The 18,173-nt window shown below is 36.6% G+C and overlaps 1 protein-coding gene across 1 annotated transcript in view; it reads left to right on the top strand.

Moving 5' to 3' along the window:
- LOC117906653 (carboxypeptidase SOL1) overlaps positions 1 to 13,931 on the top strand; it is a 41,834-nt gene extending 27,903 nt beyond the window's left edge. The window contains exons 13-15 of the mRNA XM_034819770.1: positions 2,801 to 2,884; positions 7,294 to 7,357; positions 13,453 to 13,931. Coding sequence (XP_034675661.1) covers positions 2,801 to 2,884; positions 7,294 to 7,357; positions 13,453 to 13,763 — 459 coding nt within the window. The 3' untranslated portion in view covers positions 13,764 to 13,931. The remainder of the gene's footprint in view (positions 1 to 2,800; positions 2,885 to 7,293; positions 7,358 to 13,452) is intronic.
- Positions 13,932 to 18,173: the final 4,242 nt, after the last annotated feature.

Below are 18,173 nucleotides of genomic sequence, written 5' to 3'. Positions count from 1 at the left end.
TTGGACCATAAACTGCAGAAATCCAAAGATGTCCACAGCCCTCCAAGGCGAACTCGACCGATATCGAGAAAGAGCCTAATACCACCTCCTCCTTGCACAACTTTTTTGAGTCCCAAATGAACAAAATCCCTCCTGAAGCCCCACACGCCGGGAGAATAACCCAATCCTTATTTCTGACTGTCCAGACACTGCCCACTAGCCTTCTGTCACACTTCTTCTTTTTTGTTTCCTGAATCATCACAACATCCGGATTCTCTAACCTAAGGAAATCTTTAATCACCCTTCGCTTATTACTTGAACCCAAACCCCTGACATTCCAACTGATAATTTTCATGGAAAAACACTCAGGCCCAACCCTCCAAACCAAATCCACCTGGATTCAAACGCCTATGGGCCTCTATTCTTCCTCCTAGAGTACACCTTAATGTCCAGAGAGCATAGAACCTCTCGCACTTTAGCCATTTTTCTAGGGGACAGGCCATCGATAATAAAGTCTTCCGATGGGGATGCCGCATTAACCCCCGGACTACCTGACATCAGGTTAGAAGACTTCCCAGGGGTAGAACTCATGGACATCTGGTTAGAATCAGCTCTCTGATTCTCCTCCTCAACATGGACGGGGATGCTAACACAATTTAAGGGGCCAACATCGCCTATTTCAGGAAAAATTTTACATTTATCTTGATTTACCGAAGGAGACTGGGAAAGAAATTCTGAAAATGGGAGATGAGGATCGGAGGAACTTGGCAGATGCTTTTCCAGATTACAGAAAGGAGAGGAATAAGGCTCGGGTGGCTGAGAGGAAAAAGGCCGACTTTCCTCCAAGTTTTCCACTCCCGGAATTTCACAATTTCCTTCCAAAATGCTTTCTTTACCTCTGGTTCTTGGAATAGAAGGTGACTCCGTGACTGAAGAACCACAAGGATCGTACCCCGCTCGGCCCGTAAATCCTCCTTTGTCATATCGCGAGTCCATCTCTCCTCTTGATGTCGAGATCTCTTCTTTCGACCAGCTGTTGCTTTTCCTTGGCAGAAGACAACGGAAGATGGGACTCTCTCTGATTCCTCGTGTCTGTTGAGATCCCATCCCGGCATCCACTTCCCGATCGCGGACTTCGCTAGGTGGCGCTGCGCTCCGTAGTGGAAGAGGCTCGCTGCTACTCCGTTGTCCATGACGGCGAGCCGCGCTTGGAAGGAAGAGTTCGGACATCGTCTTCCTTGAATCCATCGTCTTTTCCCTTTGCGTGAAGTCTTCCCTCTGAACCATTGGAGCTTTCCCCTTTCTCGCTGCGCTTTCTTCCTCTCGAGCCCTACCTTTCATGCCAGAGGACTTCGATCCTCCTAGAGATTGGCCCAACCCCGACGGGCCTATTGACTTACAGCCCATAGTCCGACGCCCGTAACTAACATCTTCTGTTTCTGAAGGTGGGCTAGGGTTGGATAAAGTCTGGGCCTGTAACTCATCGGCCCGACCATCCTCTCCATGTATTACCTCGACTCCGGCCCTCTCGTCGCCTGAACGAGGCTGCGTGGTCGCTTTTGTAGAGGAGCCCACCCGCTGGAGAGAAGAAGAAGGGGATGCCGCTGCGTCATGGGCTTGAGGGGCGTCTGGGCCAGCGTGAAGCCCACGACCCCTTCTCCCTCTTTGGGCCCTTACTGGATGGGCTTTAGTAGAAGTCTCAGGCTCTATGGGCCCAAGAATGCTGTTAAGATAGTTTTAGTTACATAGTTTTTCTGCCTAAAGTCTGTTAAGATAGTTTTATTTTTTGTGGTGCATCTTGGAATGATTGCTTATCCTCTATATTTACCGCTTGATGTCTGAATTTGGTCTTTTTCTTTTCCTTTTTTATTTTTTATTTTTTTATTTTTTATCAGAGATTAATGAATATGTTTGTTACAAATAAAAAAGGTGGTAGTTCAACAAAACATACTTAGTTAACATGGGTTTAAACCCTAATATCCTGTCTCACCTGCATCTTTACCTTGCTTACACATGGATTCAATTAATGGGGAAAAATATACAGATGTTGAGGTTCATACTCATGAAACCTCTGATACTATGTTAAACTAATAAGTCAATCTAAATGCTTAAACTGTTAGGTAATGAGCCAATAATGTATATTAATCCAACTTGGACTAAATCCATAAAAATGGGAATCTTCCATCCCCCATCCTTCATAAACATAGTTGACATCCTGAATCTCTTAATATTATTTTTCTGGTTTAACACTAAGATTAAACTGTTATCTTTGCCTTTGACTCTGGAGAAGTAATGGTGTGTCAAGAATTTGCCACAGATGGGTTCATCTTGTGTGTCCCATTTCCTTGGGAAGTTGAGGTAGTGATGGCATCAACCAGCTTCCATAGGTTTTGGAAAATGCAACAAAAAATTAAGTTTGAAACAATTTTATAGTGTAGCATATAAGTTATTATTAAATTATTTTTAGAAGTAGGTATGTGAAGTCTGAATGGCTCAAGAATATTACCGGTGTTTAAATTTTGGAATTTATGAGAACTTGATAGTTCTCTCATTAAGACAATATCTATTCCTCTATCACAAAAGTTGCATATTAAATTGCTTCACAATAAAATTGAATGATGAAAGCAAGTTTGTATCCAGGTCTAAAATGCCTTAGCAGATTAACAATTGCATGTTTCTTAATTATGTCTCTGAGGAAAAAAATATTTCTTAATTATGTCATTTGAAATGTCTCTTCAGTTCAGAATTAAATTTAAATTGTATAAATTAATTCAGTCATATTTGGTAAAATAATTTAGTTGTATTACTTATAATCTTGTAGACAGGAGTACATGGAAGGATCTTTTCATCAGACAGAGGAAGACCATTGCCTGGCTATATCACAATCAAGGGAATAAATTACACGGTATGTAATTAACCAGTTAAAGATTTAACTTTGTTAAGAGTTCTTGTTCATATGGGATTATAGTCTGGTTTTCCTTCTCCAAGATGATTTTGTAACATTCAAATTCATTTTTGATATGGAATTTCCAGCCATTGTGAATTGGAAATTCCTTTACAAAGCAGCTCCCTCCTTAGCCAAGCAACCAATAACATATCTAATCTTTTGTTCTTAAGAGTTATTTTTTTCTTGTGCATGGTAATTTTTTAGGCATGTGAATTCATTAGTCGATGTAGTGATTTCCAGGCATTGGTAGTTAAGTACGTGATAAGATAGTCGAGGAAAAAATTGTCAACAGTCTCTTCATTTGGATGGAATTGGGCTGCTCTCCTACTTGAATTCCTAGACCAGAAAACTAAGTTGCAGATCAGCTACCCAAATGAGGTGCCTCAATACTTGAGGCCTTTGTTTGAGACTTTTTACCTCCATAAGTTCCTTTTGTTGTTTATTCCTCTTACCTCCATAAGCCAAATCCCTCACCCACCCAAAGAAAAAGGTATTCCTATTTTCATCTGGGGGAGAACTACAAAGAAATCTTGACTGGTAAGATATGTTGAGGCCTATTAAGATGAGTGATCTTGAGCTTCTTGAGGATATCTATGCCAGTGGTCTTCTACTTCTTCACATCTTGCTTTTGCAGTCTTTAATCATGGGTTTCCAATTAGTGTATAATTAGGCAGAGTTCTGGTTTTTAGTGGCCTTTCTCACTGTTATTTTTAAAGTTATTTGTGTAATTTTATTTTATTTTTTGATAGGAAAATTGGAAAAATTTATTAAAAAGGTGCTTAATAAAGCAGGGGTGCAATTGAATTACATGGGAAATAGAAAGTGCCAAGGAACAAACAAAAACTAAAATATAACACCAACTAAACCCTTCACAGAAAGTCTATGAAATAAAGCAAGAAAGCATTAACAAGATCTGAAAAGACTCTACACCAAGAGAGCCAAATATTCAGAAATATATTCTTCACTACTGGGTTCAAACTTCCCTTGCCCTCAAAACATCACTTGTTATGATCTTTCCATAAGCACCAGATCAGTAAGCCTCCAACACCCATCCACCTCCTAACAAAACTTTGTTGCCATTCCAGTTGCGATTGCTTTAAAGAATAGGGTTGCAACCTAGAAATCCAAGAGATCTCAAATAGAGTGAAAAAACAAAGTTACATAAACTACAAGGCAGCTTGTTGATTGTACCAAAACAAGAATCTGGTGGCGGCTAGTCCTCCCCTTGTTCAGGTAGGGTGGATGATGCCAACTTTAGTTTTAAGGGGCCCTTTTAAGTTGGCATGGATTCTTTGTGGGGAAGAGAAGAAAGAAAACATCAAGGGCTGTCCCCTTATGTGCTTTTTGGACTGTTTGGAAGGAGAGAAATAATTTCTTTCAAGGACATGGAGCAAACCAATCAAATGCTAAAATATCGCTTCTTACTTTTTAGTTTTGGAGTGGGTGAGGGTTGGCTTAAATGAAGCAACAATGTCTATGGTAGACTTAGTCGATTGGTTGGGTGGTGTGTAAGGGGATTTGTTTGCTTATAAGAAATAGACTACAATGAAATCAGAGTCGATATACAGATGAATAACCAATTCTTCTTCCTTCTTGCAGAGACAACATCTATTAGTTTGAGGTCAACCGCTCTTCCTGAGCTAGTCTGTCATTATAATTTTCTCCAAACTTGCTTTCTGAAAGACAAAACTAACTTTAGAGGGTATAGGGAGAGTCAAATCTCCTTAGCCACAAAGGAACTGAGATGATTGGACTCAACAGAGAGGCAAACAATCTAACTGAAAATTTACCATTTCATGTGGGCCATTGTGCCAATCTATCAAGGCAATCACCACCAGAATGAATACACTGAAGGAATGCCTGTACCATTCGAAACTTTTGTTCATGAAAGCTCCTCTGGAAAGAAGAGGGCCAATGAGGATGCACTCCCACCCATTCCCGCATGTCTGCTACGCAAGCTTTTTTTTGGGAGTGATTGCAAACGGCACTAGAAAGGAAATCTTTCAAAGGAGGCTGACCACTGAATGTCAAACAAAAACTTTGTTCTGTGACTATCTCCCACTGCAAATAACTTGCAATTTCTTGTTATTATGGTAGCTTATGATTGTTCCCTTGAAAAGCAAACATTCTGTACGAGGTCTCTTCACTATTTCTAGAAGTTCTTGTTTTTTTCACTCTGCTCAAAATTTGGTAGGTTTTCATGCATTTTAAGCCAAAGCCAAATTTATGATACTGTCCCTTCTAGTGTTTTCAAAGGTGTTTCTGAAGTGCACTTGAGGGTGAGACAGGTCCAAAACGCTTTGAGATCTTGACTCTCAAAAGGTGTTTGCTTTAAAGTTTGAAGTGAACATGAGGCATGCTTTAATGCGCCTTTTACTCACTACAGGTTGAGGCATAAGCCTTTGTGGATCTGAGGTGGAACACCTCAAAAAAAAAAAAAAAAAAAAAGATATTTACCCCATGACCAAGAAGAAATTGAGTAAAACTGATAACAACCCCCTTAACCAACATTTTACTTTAAAACAAAGAAGATGCCTAACCCTAGCTCTCTGGAAACTGGACGTTGTACCTCGCATATGTCAGCGCCATCACCTCCATTGAAGATCCATTCTTTCTTTGGTGGCGGCTTCTCTTCGGTGTGTTCCCCTTGTTGTCTCTACTACTTTGTCTCGCATGCACTCCTTTCCTCTTGTCTCTCAGTTTTCACTTCTCACTTCTCTAGTTCTCTTCTCTTCTTCCATATTTCTTTTTCATTTGTTTATTTCTTTTTTAACCACCACGCGTCTCTTCTCCATTTTCACTTTTTATTTTATTTTATTTTCATTTTTTTTCTAATTCCTATTCTATTTTTGAAAAAGGGAATATCTTGATAGAAAATATTATGACAATGCACTTATTCTTTGATTTAATTTTTTTAATTAGGGTTTTTATGCTTTAATTTAATTTTTTACCAAATGAAATAAAATTGATTAATTTGATTTTAATTAATCTTTTATTTTTATGTTTTTATTTAAGTTGAAATATTTTAATTTTATGTTTGACTCTATTTGTTATTTGTGACTTATGATTTTTTATGGTGTGAAACTATTACTATATTTTTTTTTAATTCTAATTAACTTGTAATATATTTTAAATATTTATTAATTTTAAAATGGTCTCGAAAGGCTTATGCCTCAATGCTTCAAGGCTAATGTCTTGCCTTTCGAATGCAAAAACGCCTCTATTTATGCTTCACTTTTGAAAACTTTGGTCTCTTCATATAGATGGCTGTGCTTGTGAATGCTATTAATGCCCCAAAAAGAAAAAGAAAAAGAAAAATATCCCAATACAACCTTGATGTACTTTTGTGCTTGTACTTTCTAATTCTAGAAGTGAAGTTGATGTGCATACATGGGAATGTTGGAACATTTTCAAGTTGAGCCATTTATAAGCCAAAAACCATAGATTTTAGGCTTATACCCCCCCCCCTCTTCTTCTTGTGAAGTTGCTAGTTGTAGCGTCCACATTTTGGCACTGCTTGCCACATCATCGCTACTTTCATCACCTAAGCAACCAAGTAGGAGAAAAGGGAGTTTAGAGTAGCCATCTAGGCATAGGGGATTAGGACCATAAATATGATGAAAGACTATAGTCAAGCTAAAATGATGACTTTCAAGCTTTACTAATAGGGCTAAAATTGGAGTCGACGGTATTCCACTCTTATTTTGATGTTTGAATGAATGTTCTATTACTTAATGCTTTTAGGGGCTTTTTGCAAGGAGAGGGGTTTGTTTGTTTATCTCCTTCTTGCCTAGTTTAGGCATCCTTGTATCCATCATGTGTATGTTGATGTACTTTCTTTTTGGCGCTTTTAATATATTTACTCATTTGCCCATCAAAAAAAAAAAAAAAAAAGGGGCTTTTTGCAAGGAATGCTTAGGATAGAGCATAGCCCCTTGGAAGGACTCTCTAGGGATTGAGTTCATGGCATCAATATTCATCATAGCCAAACATCTAGGGGTGCAAGGGAGTGAGTGAAAGTTTTATAGTTTATAAGGGAATTAATACTTCATAAAAAAGATAAATTTGCTCAAGCTCCTACAGCCAAACATTTGAGGAAGGAAGAGTAACATGACTTAGTTCATAGGATGAGAACTATTAGTCCTCAACATGGAACCAAGTTGGTTGCTAAAAACTTACCCTGTCTCTCCCTCTCTCTCTCTCTCTCTCTCTCTCTCTCTCTAAAAAGTAGAAAAATAAAAGTTATATGTTGTTAAGCTGGTATTCCTCTGCCATCTGTTTGGCATTGTGTGATAGACAAGTTGTTTAATCCATTACTTCTTTTTGTTAATATTTAATTTGGTACATTTGGAATCTTTAATTGACAGGTTAAGGCTGGCAGAACATTTGCTGACTACCATCGGCCACTTGCTTCAGGAGAGAAATATGAAGGTACTTGATATTATTCTTAAGTCTTGATTTCCTTGACTCCTAGTTGTTGATTTCCCATCAATTTCTTTTTACAATGGAAATTGTGGAAGAATTCCCTAGAAGGCCAGAACCAGTAAAAAATTGGTTAGATATCTTGAGATTTTTCTTTTTTGAAAAAGCAAATTTGAATTGGACTATGTTACTATGGGCATGTTTACTTTATTTCATTGGAATGAAATCATTGGGAGTCATTCCCTTTCCTTTTACTCATGATGTTTACTTAAATTTGGAACCAAAGAAGCGTCTGGAACCTACACAATTGGAGGAAACCCATCTCCATTTTTGAGAATGAGTTTTCTATCCTCTAAAGGAACTGGTTTTGTTTCCTTGAATCACCTATATAACTGGACAAAAATTCTCTCATCATACTAGTATCATTATCATTGTAATCATTCTTTATTTTCTTATCTAGTTGGGGTTATATCTTATATAATAAATAAAAAAAGCATAACTTTTATTGAAGTACATGTTTCTATTGTAAATATATATATATATATATTTGATGAGAAATGATATTATTAAAATCAGGTAAAAATCATTCCCATTACTTTGCACTAAGAGTTGAAATGGATAAACCATTCCAAACCTCCGATTGGGACTACTATTATACAGATTCAATCAAATTACAAAGTAATTAGTAAAGCTTAAGAACCTCAGTATCAAAATTATCTGAAGTGGGGCAGCAACACAAAATGAACCGGATGAAGAGGAAAGAAGCAGTTGAATTAGAAGATTACTGTAAGACACAGCAAAAAAAAAAAAAAAAAATCCATCAGCTCACAATTAGCAGAACAATTTAGAGTGTGTTATCCACTTAGGTTTCTACAAGAAAAAAATTCAGCTACCACCCTAATAGCAAGCAAAACTTATTCTGACTGCTTGCTCTTGTGTTGAGCCAATGTGAATTCCAAATGCCTCATACTGTGTACTCAAGTGCCTATACCTCTCGAGATTCTGCTTTCTCGAACTTTGCTGCACAATCTTACAAACTGGCATTGTCTCATTCTTGCTTAAAAGCTTCAGGGAAGGATGTGTGCATGAGTATTCTATCCCCAGTATCTAGGTTGCTCACATCTAGCTCAATTTTTGAAGGGATGTGTTCGGCCAGGCATAGATATTTCAAACTAGGCCTTAATCCTGTTCAGGTAGCCCCCTTTCTTGAGACCAGAACAGACGCCTTCTCCTTTGAAAACAAGAGGCACACCAACCTTCAACTCTGATCCCTCATCAGCCCAAGTAAACACCAAGTTCAAAACCTTTCCTGTTACTTTATCCTTATGAGTCTTGAGAGGAAGGACTGTTCCAGATTGGAGGAGGGTGGATGATCCAGACCCGGCATGTTTCTGGAGCGGAAACATTGTAGAGCAAAAACTCTGTTTCTAAAGACTTGAGTATGGCCTGAATCTGCTTCCTCTTAACACCTATCTGCCATTGATCTTGCCCGCCAGTAAGGTGTTGTTGGGTGAACACAGCCGGGATTTGACCTTAGGCTCTATCTCTTGTGGAGATATTGCTCCCGGTGCACTCTCAAGGAATGGCTTGGATTGTGTGATACACAGCAGCTGGAGGGGATGATGAGAGAAACAATGACCTATGGTTCAATACTGCTGTTCTCAGGTGGCCAGCAGTGGCGCCCCACCACCTCACCATTATGCGTCTCTCTGTAAATGTGTTTTAAAACAAAAATAAATATTTGGATATTATCATTAAAAGTATCAAATGTTTGTGTTCTTTAGAATAAATAAAATCTATACATCAAATGTTAAAAGAATAAAAACATGCATTGAAAAAGAAAAAGGCTTGTAAGTTCTAATTACGATCTAAGCTTCATTTCAATATTCTAAACCCTATCTTCTATAGATAAAGCAAACTTGAAGACACCTAATTTAAATATAACATTAACATAAGACTAACACTAAAAGATCTCTTTTAGTAGTCCTTTAGATAATGGAATTATGATATGTATTATATATATATATATATATGTATAGATATAGTTCTTAAAAACTTACAATACATGATAGGATACATTGTTTAAGGAAATCGATACGTATCATAATTTGTATCTTATTTTAAAGTGTATCTTATGATACATATATGATACATGATACATGATATGATATGTGATATTACGATAAATGATACATAAATCTTCAACTATTTTTCCATATTTTTTTACAAAAGTTAAATTATTTTTTTTTTAAAGAATTTATTATATTAATTGTTTATCATATACTAAAAGATTAAAAATTGATCATAAAAATGAGAAACAAGTAAAATAATTAATATGAAAAGTTTCATTCTTGTTAGATGCTATATTAGAAGTCAAGTAAGCTTATTTTTATAATGAATTGGAGAATTTTCATTACTGGTTTGAATGTTGACAATGAAAATAATGGTGATTAGTGAATAATTTTTTTTACTTATATTAGTTTTTTTTATTTCTTTTTAGTGGAAAAGGTATGATGACAAACTTGAGGCTGAAAATTTGAAGATGTTACACACACACACACACACAAATAAGTGCATATGCCTAGTTAGAATTTGGAACTAAAAATCATAATTAAAAATTGAAGAAGTTTATTTTTGTGGATTATATGATGAATATATATATTAAAGTTATATTTTGTTAATTTGAACTCGTCAAAACTTTAACATTCAATGTTTTCATATGATATGATATAGCTTAACTCTTTAGATCCTCCTATCTTCCATAAAATTGGTTTTGTATTACTTTATATTTCATACTTTTAATAGATATTTACACATAAATATTTTTTTATTTATTTTTCACTATATAAAAAACTTACAATACACGACGTAGAAAAATAGAAAAACGATACACGATATGTTTTATGGGCTAACAACTATGTGTGTGTATATATATATATATATCAAAGAATATATATATATATATATATATCATTTTGATTCCTTGACAATTAGTAAATAATTTGAAGCCAATAAGTTTTATTCTTATTCCATTTTTTGACAGTTTTCTAAACACTTCAATGCTGTTAAATACTTCAATGGAATTCCTTATTTTGATTCCAATTCCTTCTATTCCATTTCTTTTCCATTCTGATTTATTTTCTCTTCCATAACATTTTCTATTAGTTTAGTAAATCAGCCCTAAGAAATTATTTTTGCTTTTGAGCCCTGATACAAGTGGTAAGAGATTGGTGGATGTGGTAGGTTCCAAATTCAAGTCCTATCATGGACAAAAAAAAAAAAAAAACAAAGTTTTAAGAGAGAGAGATATGCTATGCTGTTTGTTCTTGAAGGTTTACAAAGCCCTGTATGATTTCTGCTGAGCAATTTGTCTTGTCGTTGATTAAGATGCCAACAGTACTCAAATAAAAAATTCTGTTTTTCTGTTTTTTAATTGTTTCCACATGTCCCCGTCCAAGTTGGTTGTTTTCTGGCTAATCAAATGTTATATACTGAGATATTTATGTTGCTTCTACTGAGTTACTCTCAAGGATCTAGTCTATTAGGCAGGCTATGAATCTGAAAATCCCTTGGAGCTGCTAGTATTGTTTTTCATTGGATGTGAAGGTTTTGGTAAAACTCTATCATTTTCATTTCAGTTTGCATGACATATTACAAACTTCATAGGGAGGACGTTTTCTTCTTCTTCACTCTCTTTTTTTGCTTAAAACAATATAAGATTAAACTACGTCAGACTTTTTGAGAAGTGCAGCAGATCACTGGAAATGAAATTAGATTTACATTCCATCTGCTTAGATTTGAGCTGTTTTCTTAAAATTACCAGTGTGGTTTCCTAATCTTCCTAGTCTAATCTTCCTAGGTTCACCAAGCATTGATTAAAGTACATGGTGGCTTGATTGTGATTTCTGATTTCTGATTTCTTATCTAATGTATTTCCTACACGAGCAGGAAATTTCGCACTTGATTGTTATGCTTAATTACACAATTCAAGTGTGCAACCTTCTTATGTATAGATTATGTCTTTCTTTACCATTTTAAACTGGGATCATGTTAATGCCAGGTCTTTATAGTTGCTTTCATGGAACATCTAAGCAGCTCAATAAGCAGCTGCACAAATCTGCTGAGTTGAGTTTCATTAGAACATAATTCTGAGTGTCCCCTAAATAAAATAAAATATGTTTTCTTTAACAATTTATCATTCTTGAAGTGGGTTATTGTCTGTTTGGACAAAAGGAAGAGTGGTTTGGGAGTTAGATGTCTTTCTACTCTCAAGGCCCTTTTATGTAAGTGGAACTGGTGCTTTGCGACTGAAGGGGAGACTCTTTGGAAGCAAGTTATTAGTAGGAAGTTTGGGGAGGAAGTAGGGGGGTTGGCGTACCCGGGAAGTGAGGGAGGGGTTTGGTGTGGGGTTTTGGAAGGAAATCAGGAAGGAAGGGTCTCTATTGCAAAACAAATTGTATTCTCTGTGGGGGATGGTAGAAGAGTGAGATTTTGGAAGGACAAATGGTGTAGGAACAATGCTCTTTTTGGTTATTTCCCCTCTTTGTATGCCTTAGCGGCTTTTAAAGAGGCTTGTTTAGTGGAGCTGTGGGACTCAACGGGCAAGGAAGGGGGTTGGAGTCCTCGGTTCTCTAGGATCTTCAATGATTGGGAGGTGGAGAGGTTACTTGTGACAATACAAGGAAGGAGATTTAATTTTAATTTGGAAGATAGGGTGCTTTGGAAAGAGACTAAGGACGAGAATTTTTCTGTTAAATCTCTTTATAGTGCTCTTGATTCTAGAAGTGCAGTTCAGTTTCCAAAGAGCATCATTTAGAGCCCTTGTGTTCCTACAAAAGTGGGTTTTTTTTGCTTGGGAAGCTTCTTGGGGTAAGGTATTAACCTTGGATCAACTAAAAATGAGGGGGTGGCCCTTAGCTAATAGATGCTTCCTTTGTTGTGTGGAAGAGGAGTCTATTGATCATATTATAATTCATTGCACCAAGACAAGAGTTTTATGCGAGTTATTATTTGCTCTTTTTGGAGTGATGCGGGTCCTTCCATATTCGGTTAGAGATACCCTTCTTGGTTAGCATGGTACCTTCATGGGCAAGAAGTGTAGAAAGGTGTGGATGCCCCCTTATGTCTTTTTTGTGTGGTTTGGAAGGAAAGACATAAAATTGTTTTTGAAAATGAGGAGCTTTCGATTCATAGGATGAAAAATTCTTTTGTATGTAATTTTTGGTCTTGGACTAAGTCGGTTATAGATGAAGGACCTTTACCTTTAATCAACTTTTTTGATTGGTTGAGTTCTAGATGAGGGCTGGTGAGATTTTTTGTATCCCCTCTTCTTTTTGTTCTTGCCTTTTGGTGCCTCTTGTATACCCCTTGTATGCTTTGGCGGCCTTCAGGCATCCTTTTCTCCCTTTTCTCTCCTTTTATATATATAATTTTTTCTGTGCGTTTACTTATTAAAAAAAAAACAAATTATACAACCAGAGACAAACACACACATACACATGAAAGCATATTCTGTTACTTTTCATGACCTTGGTGCATATGATGCTGGTTTTTTCTTAAGTTAACTTCTAATCTAGAGATAGCTTCTGGTTCTAGAATGAAACTCTAATTTGGATATAAAAAAACGTGACTCAGTAGTTATGATCACTTTGCCTGGTTAATTTCATACACCTTTCAAATTGGCAGAAGCATATTCTGAAAATTGAACCACATATATGTCACTTATATTTCATACAGAATCTGTTGCTTTTTGTGACCTTGGTGTATAAGTTGCAAGGGTTTCTTTTGTTCTCTTTCAATGTAAGGATGCTTTTCTGGTTCCAGAGCTTTTGTTCTAGAATGAAACTATAATTTGCATATAAAAGACATGACTCAGTAGTTATGATCACTTTGCCTGGTTAATTCCATACACCTTTCAAATTGGCAGAATCATATTCTGAAAATTGAACCACATATATGTCACATATATTTCATACAGAATCTGTTGCTTTTTGTCACCTTGGTGTATGAGTTGCAAGGGTTTCTTATGTTCTCTTTCAATGTAAGGATGCTTTTCTGGTTCCAGAATGAAACACTGATTTGGATCTAATAAATGTGACTTGCAGTTGTGGCTACTATGCCAGGTTACAAATCGAAAACCACATCTATCAAATTGGAAGAAGTTACAACAGTAGATTTTCTTCTTGATCCTGAAGCCCTGCCGAGGGGGAACCTACTACGAAGTTTATGTGACTGCAACTGTGAGAGGAAGGGTAGTCTCGAATTGGTTGAGTTTGTTGGGATCTCCCACTTAGAGGTTTCACTTATTTTAATTGTCATCTTAGTATTCCTTTGCTTTTTATTTAGGAGGAAATTGATATACAACCTTGTAAGACAAAGACACTTAACTGGGCCGAAAAGGTCAGTTGTGGTCTGATGCTGTCAGCATATACCTTGCATGGATGTTGTTTGTATATTTAAGTTAAAATAAAAGTTACTTTCTTTTTGAGGTGTGTAGAAGCTACTGTATGGATACTGATATTTTACTTGGAATTGTGTCAGTTATGTAAATTGGATCACATGAATATGAACTTTTAAAGGCAAATATGAAGTCTATTTTACATACAAGTTAATTCAATCACAAAATTCTTATAGGGTTACATCATGATCTCTAAGTGGCAAGTTTTTTACGCAGTGACTTCTTGGTTATGTTGTGAAAAAGTTGAGAAGCGTCCCTCTGGTCATGAGACTTTTTTTACACAATGACTACTTGGTTTTGTTGTGAAAAAGTTGAGAGCGTCACTCTGGTCATGAGAATTTTTTTTTCTTCTTAATTAGGCATTTTGGGAACACAGATTCTTTGGGATGTGGGATTTCCAAAAATAGTTTCTTTTATCTTTTTTTTTTTCTCATTTTTTTTTCAATATAATTGGTAAGGTTCAGTTTTCATTCGGACTGTTTAGCTACTTGGTTTCATCTTTGATTCTTTGAACATCCTAGAACTGATTATTAGTTTAAGATTTAACTTTTTAACTCTTCCTACTCTTTATACCTTTGTTTTGAGGCAAATAACCATGGGGAAGACGAGGATAACTAATGATCAAGAATTACTAAGAATCACTAGTATCGGGTAATAACCTATTGTATTTTTCCCTAAACTAACTCATAAGGATGAGATAAAAAAAAATTGATAAATTGTTATCCAACTAATAATTAATCTCATTATTATAATAATTTACTCATTGTCCCTATAAAATTCTTAGCCCTTAGGTTTTCATGCTTCAAGCCCCAAGTTGGCTCTTTGCTTTTCATGGGGGTGATGTCACATTCACAATCCATAATAGGGTAAAAATCCATAATTTGAATCAAAAGAACCTAAAACAATATATTTAATAAATAAGAAAAAGAAAACAAATCAAAGTTTTCGTTTTCCTCCATCTTCAACATCAAACTCTCCAGAAAAAGATCCAAGATCCCTAAAACCTAGAACTAAAAGAGTTTATGTAATATCATCAATTACCTAACATGTGATACACTCTCATTGGCCACTTATTACAAAATAATTACCTAAAAATGATTAAAAAAATAATAAAATAGTGATTTCTAGTCGTGTGGGGTCTACTTAGGGCGAATGGAGTGCCCTAGATGCAATTCCCGAGGTAGGAGAGGCGAAACATCAAAGTGGCATTGGTTGAATTCGGAATTGGTGTCATTTCGAAGTGGATTTCGAATTCATAAGTTGAATTTCGAAATCATTTCGAAATGACCCTTTAACTTTGTGCGGTTGTTTTCAAATGGTCATAACTTCTTTATTTCAGCTTCGATTTGCACACCGTTTAAAGCGTTGGACTCCTAACTTCCTGAGCTTCAAAACGATATATAGTATGTATAAAATGGACCCTGGAAAGTGATCCAAATTTGTCCTCAAAGTTAGAGTATATATTACCATCAAATTTTTGAGTTCTAAATTTCCATATAGCTAAATTTTGCTTCATGCCTCATTTTCCATGTTTTCTTGCCTTCTTTCTTACTTCATAATGGTCATTTATCATATTCCAAACTTATGATATCCTTGTCTTTCCTTCCTCATGGTCCATGAGTCTTGTCTCACTTATTTCCTCATTTAACCCTTTCTTGACCTTTCAAAATCTAAAGTGATTCAAGTTGCACCATTTTCTTTCCTTGAACTTGAGATAAGTCTCCAAAGTACAAATTAAACTCATGGCTAGGGCCTTAGCATCGATTTAGGTCAAGTTGGGTGATTTGAACGCCCTTTGGTGCACAAATCATATCGAATATGTGCTATTAGAGCACGTATTTTGGCTATAATCAACCTACAGTCCAGTTATTAAACCTTCTAACATTCGGGTAGTTCTGGCTTTGGTTGTGCAACAAGGATGGGATATTCGTCAATTAGATGTAAATAATGCCTTCCTAAATGGGCATTTACAAGAGGATATGTATATGAGTCAGCTTGAAGGATTTGTTGATTCTTCAAAGCCTCACTTTGTATGCAAGTTAAGGAAAGCGCTTTATGGGTTGAAGTAGGCGTCGAGGGCCTGGTTTGATAGACTCAAGCAAATGCTCTTACGTTGGAGCTTTACCAGCTCACAATCTGATGTATCTTTGTTTATGTATAAATCTGGAGATACCTTGCTGATTTTATTGGTTTACGTTGATGACATCTTGATTACTGGTAACAATTTTGCAGCTGCATTAAAATTAGTAAGTGACTTGAATTGTAGCTTTACTTAAAGACCTTGGCTTCTTATATTTCTTCCTTGGAGTAGAAGCTCTTCAGGATACTATTGGGTTGTATCTAACTCAAACCAAATATGTTACTAACTTGCTGAAACGAGCAAAGATGGATGGAGCTAAACCTCTACCATCCCCTACTATCTCAGGAAAAATCTTATCAAAGAGAGATGGAAACCTTATGGTAGAACCCTTACTCTACAGGAGTACTATTGAGGCCTTACAACATGTCACAATGACACGGCCAAATATCTCATATATGGTCAGTAAGTTGAGTCAATTCTTACAAAGTCCTACTGATGTTCATTGGCAAGCTTGTAAAAGAGTACTTCGTTACTTGAAAGGGACCATCACTCATGACCTTCACTTCAAGTCTAGCAAACAGTTGGACCTTGTAGGCTTCTCTGATGCTGATTGGGCAAGTTGCCCAGATGACAGATGATTTACCAGTGGCTATTGTGTGTTTTTTGGAGGCAATCTTGTATCTTGGAGCTCTAAGAAACAGAGTGCGGCAGCACGGTCAAGTACTGAGTCAGAATATCATGCATTGGCTCTTATTACTGTAGAATTAACTTGGATGCATTTTTTACTAAGAGAATTGGGAGCTGAACTCAAATTCTCACCGGTAATTTGGTGTAACAATCAAGGAGCAGCTTCACTAGCCAATCCCGTATACCATGCTCGAATAGAGCATATTGAGATTGACATGCATTTTGTGTGAGATAAGGTTCTGCAAAACATTAGAAATCCGCTTTGTTCCTTCAGTAGACCAAGTTGCTGATGTCTTCACAAAACCTTTGTTAACAGCTAGTTTTTTACAATTGAAGAGCAAACTCAAAGTGGATGAACCCTCTTTGTGTGTGAGGAGGGAGGGAACCTCTTGAAACTACTATTTTCCCTTCTCTCCGTATTCTCTCTGCACTCATTTTAAAGGTCCTGTAAGAAACAGAAAAGAAAGATTAGAGCTGTGTAATTTTCTGGGTTCTCTCAAGAGATTTTCTTCCTCTCCAAACACAAATCTCACTCTTGTCAATGTTTGCAACACAATCGGGTAAGAGTTGAGAGAGTTGCATTCACACACAGGGCTTCCATCAGCAACCAAACCATCCAAGTAAGCTCTTCCATGGCCTGAGCATGTCACTGCTGCCACTGCTTCTGCTTCTTCTGCTGCTTTTCTGCTCCAACTCAGCTCCCCCCTCCCACCCACGTATACATTAGCTATGAACAAAATATTAAGAATCACTGAACCCAGTAAACACCCAACAAAGATGGAGATGGGGATCTTGGCCATGGTCTGATTGCAGAGCTAGGAACACAATAAACACTCAGCACAGAAGGAGATCTTGGCCATGTTCTGATTGGAGTTCAAGGCTTTTACTTCTAAGGAGGGAGAAGGAAAAATATTTAATGAACGTTGGGACTTGTGAGAGACCGTTAAAAGAATTTTATAATACGAAGTTGCAGGAGGATTCTCCATTATTTTCATTTTGAAACTTGTAACAAGATATGAAATTTGTAACAAGATTAGTCCAGCTGGAGTAGATTCTCAAATTTTATATTTTTAATTTTGTAATTTTCTTCTCTGATCACCTTTCTATGCCTGCATTTAATCGTAGAAATGAGTAAATAACCAGTTGAGAAGACCCTCGTCAAGCTGCAATTGGGTCTCGAAAGGTTCCAAGTTGGCGCAAGGGAATTTCCATAAGGGCTCTATTCACAGCTACTCATTCCAGAAGCAAGCCTTCGTCATGGCCAGATTTTTCAAGTGCGGCTGCCAGCACTTTGAGCTGATTGTTGCCGACACACTATAATCGAACCTCCTGTGGTCCTCTACAAGGACAGTTAGAAGCTATTCACATCTCGAAATCAGTCTGTCAACTACGTAAAATAGTAAAATATAGGAAAAGATCCACCTAGTCGGCCAAAATGCCAAGAGACATCCTGTCGTTTATCATCATCTAGGAGTCAAAAACTCCCTTTCTCCGATAGCTTCCACATATTTTTCCTATCAGCACTAGTTACAATTTCGGTGATTAAGGACAATCCATCAATAGCCTAATGACCTTGGGATGAACTTGACTTGGATGTAATT

Source organism: Vitis riparia, chromosome 18 (genome assembly GCF_004353265.1).
Source record: "Vitis riparia cultivar Riparia Gloire de Montpellier isolate 1030 chromosome 18, EGFV_Vit.rip_1.0, whole genome shotgun sequence".
Taxonomy (NCBI): Eukaryota; Viridiplantae; Streptophyta; class Magnoliopsida; order Vitales; family Vitaceae; genus Vitis; species Vitis riparia.
The sequence above is the reverse complement of the archived record's forward strand: the minus strand, read 5'-3'. Positions and strand labels throughout refer to the sequence as shown.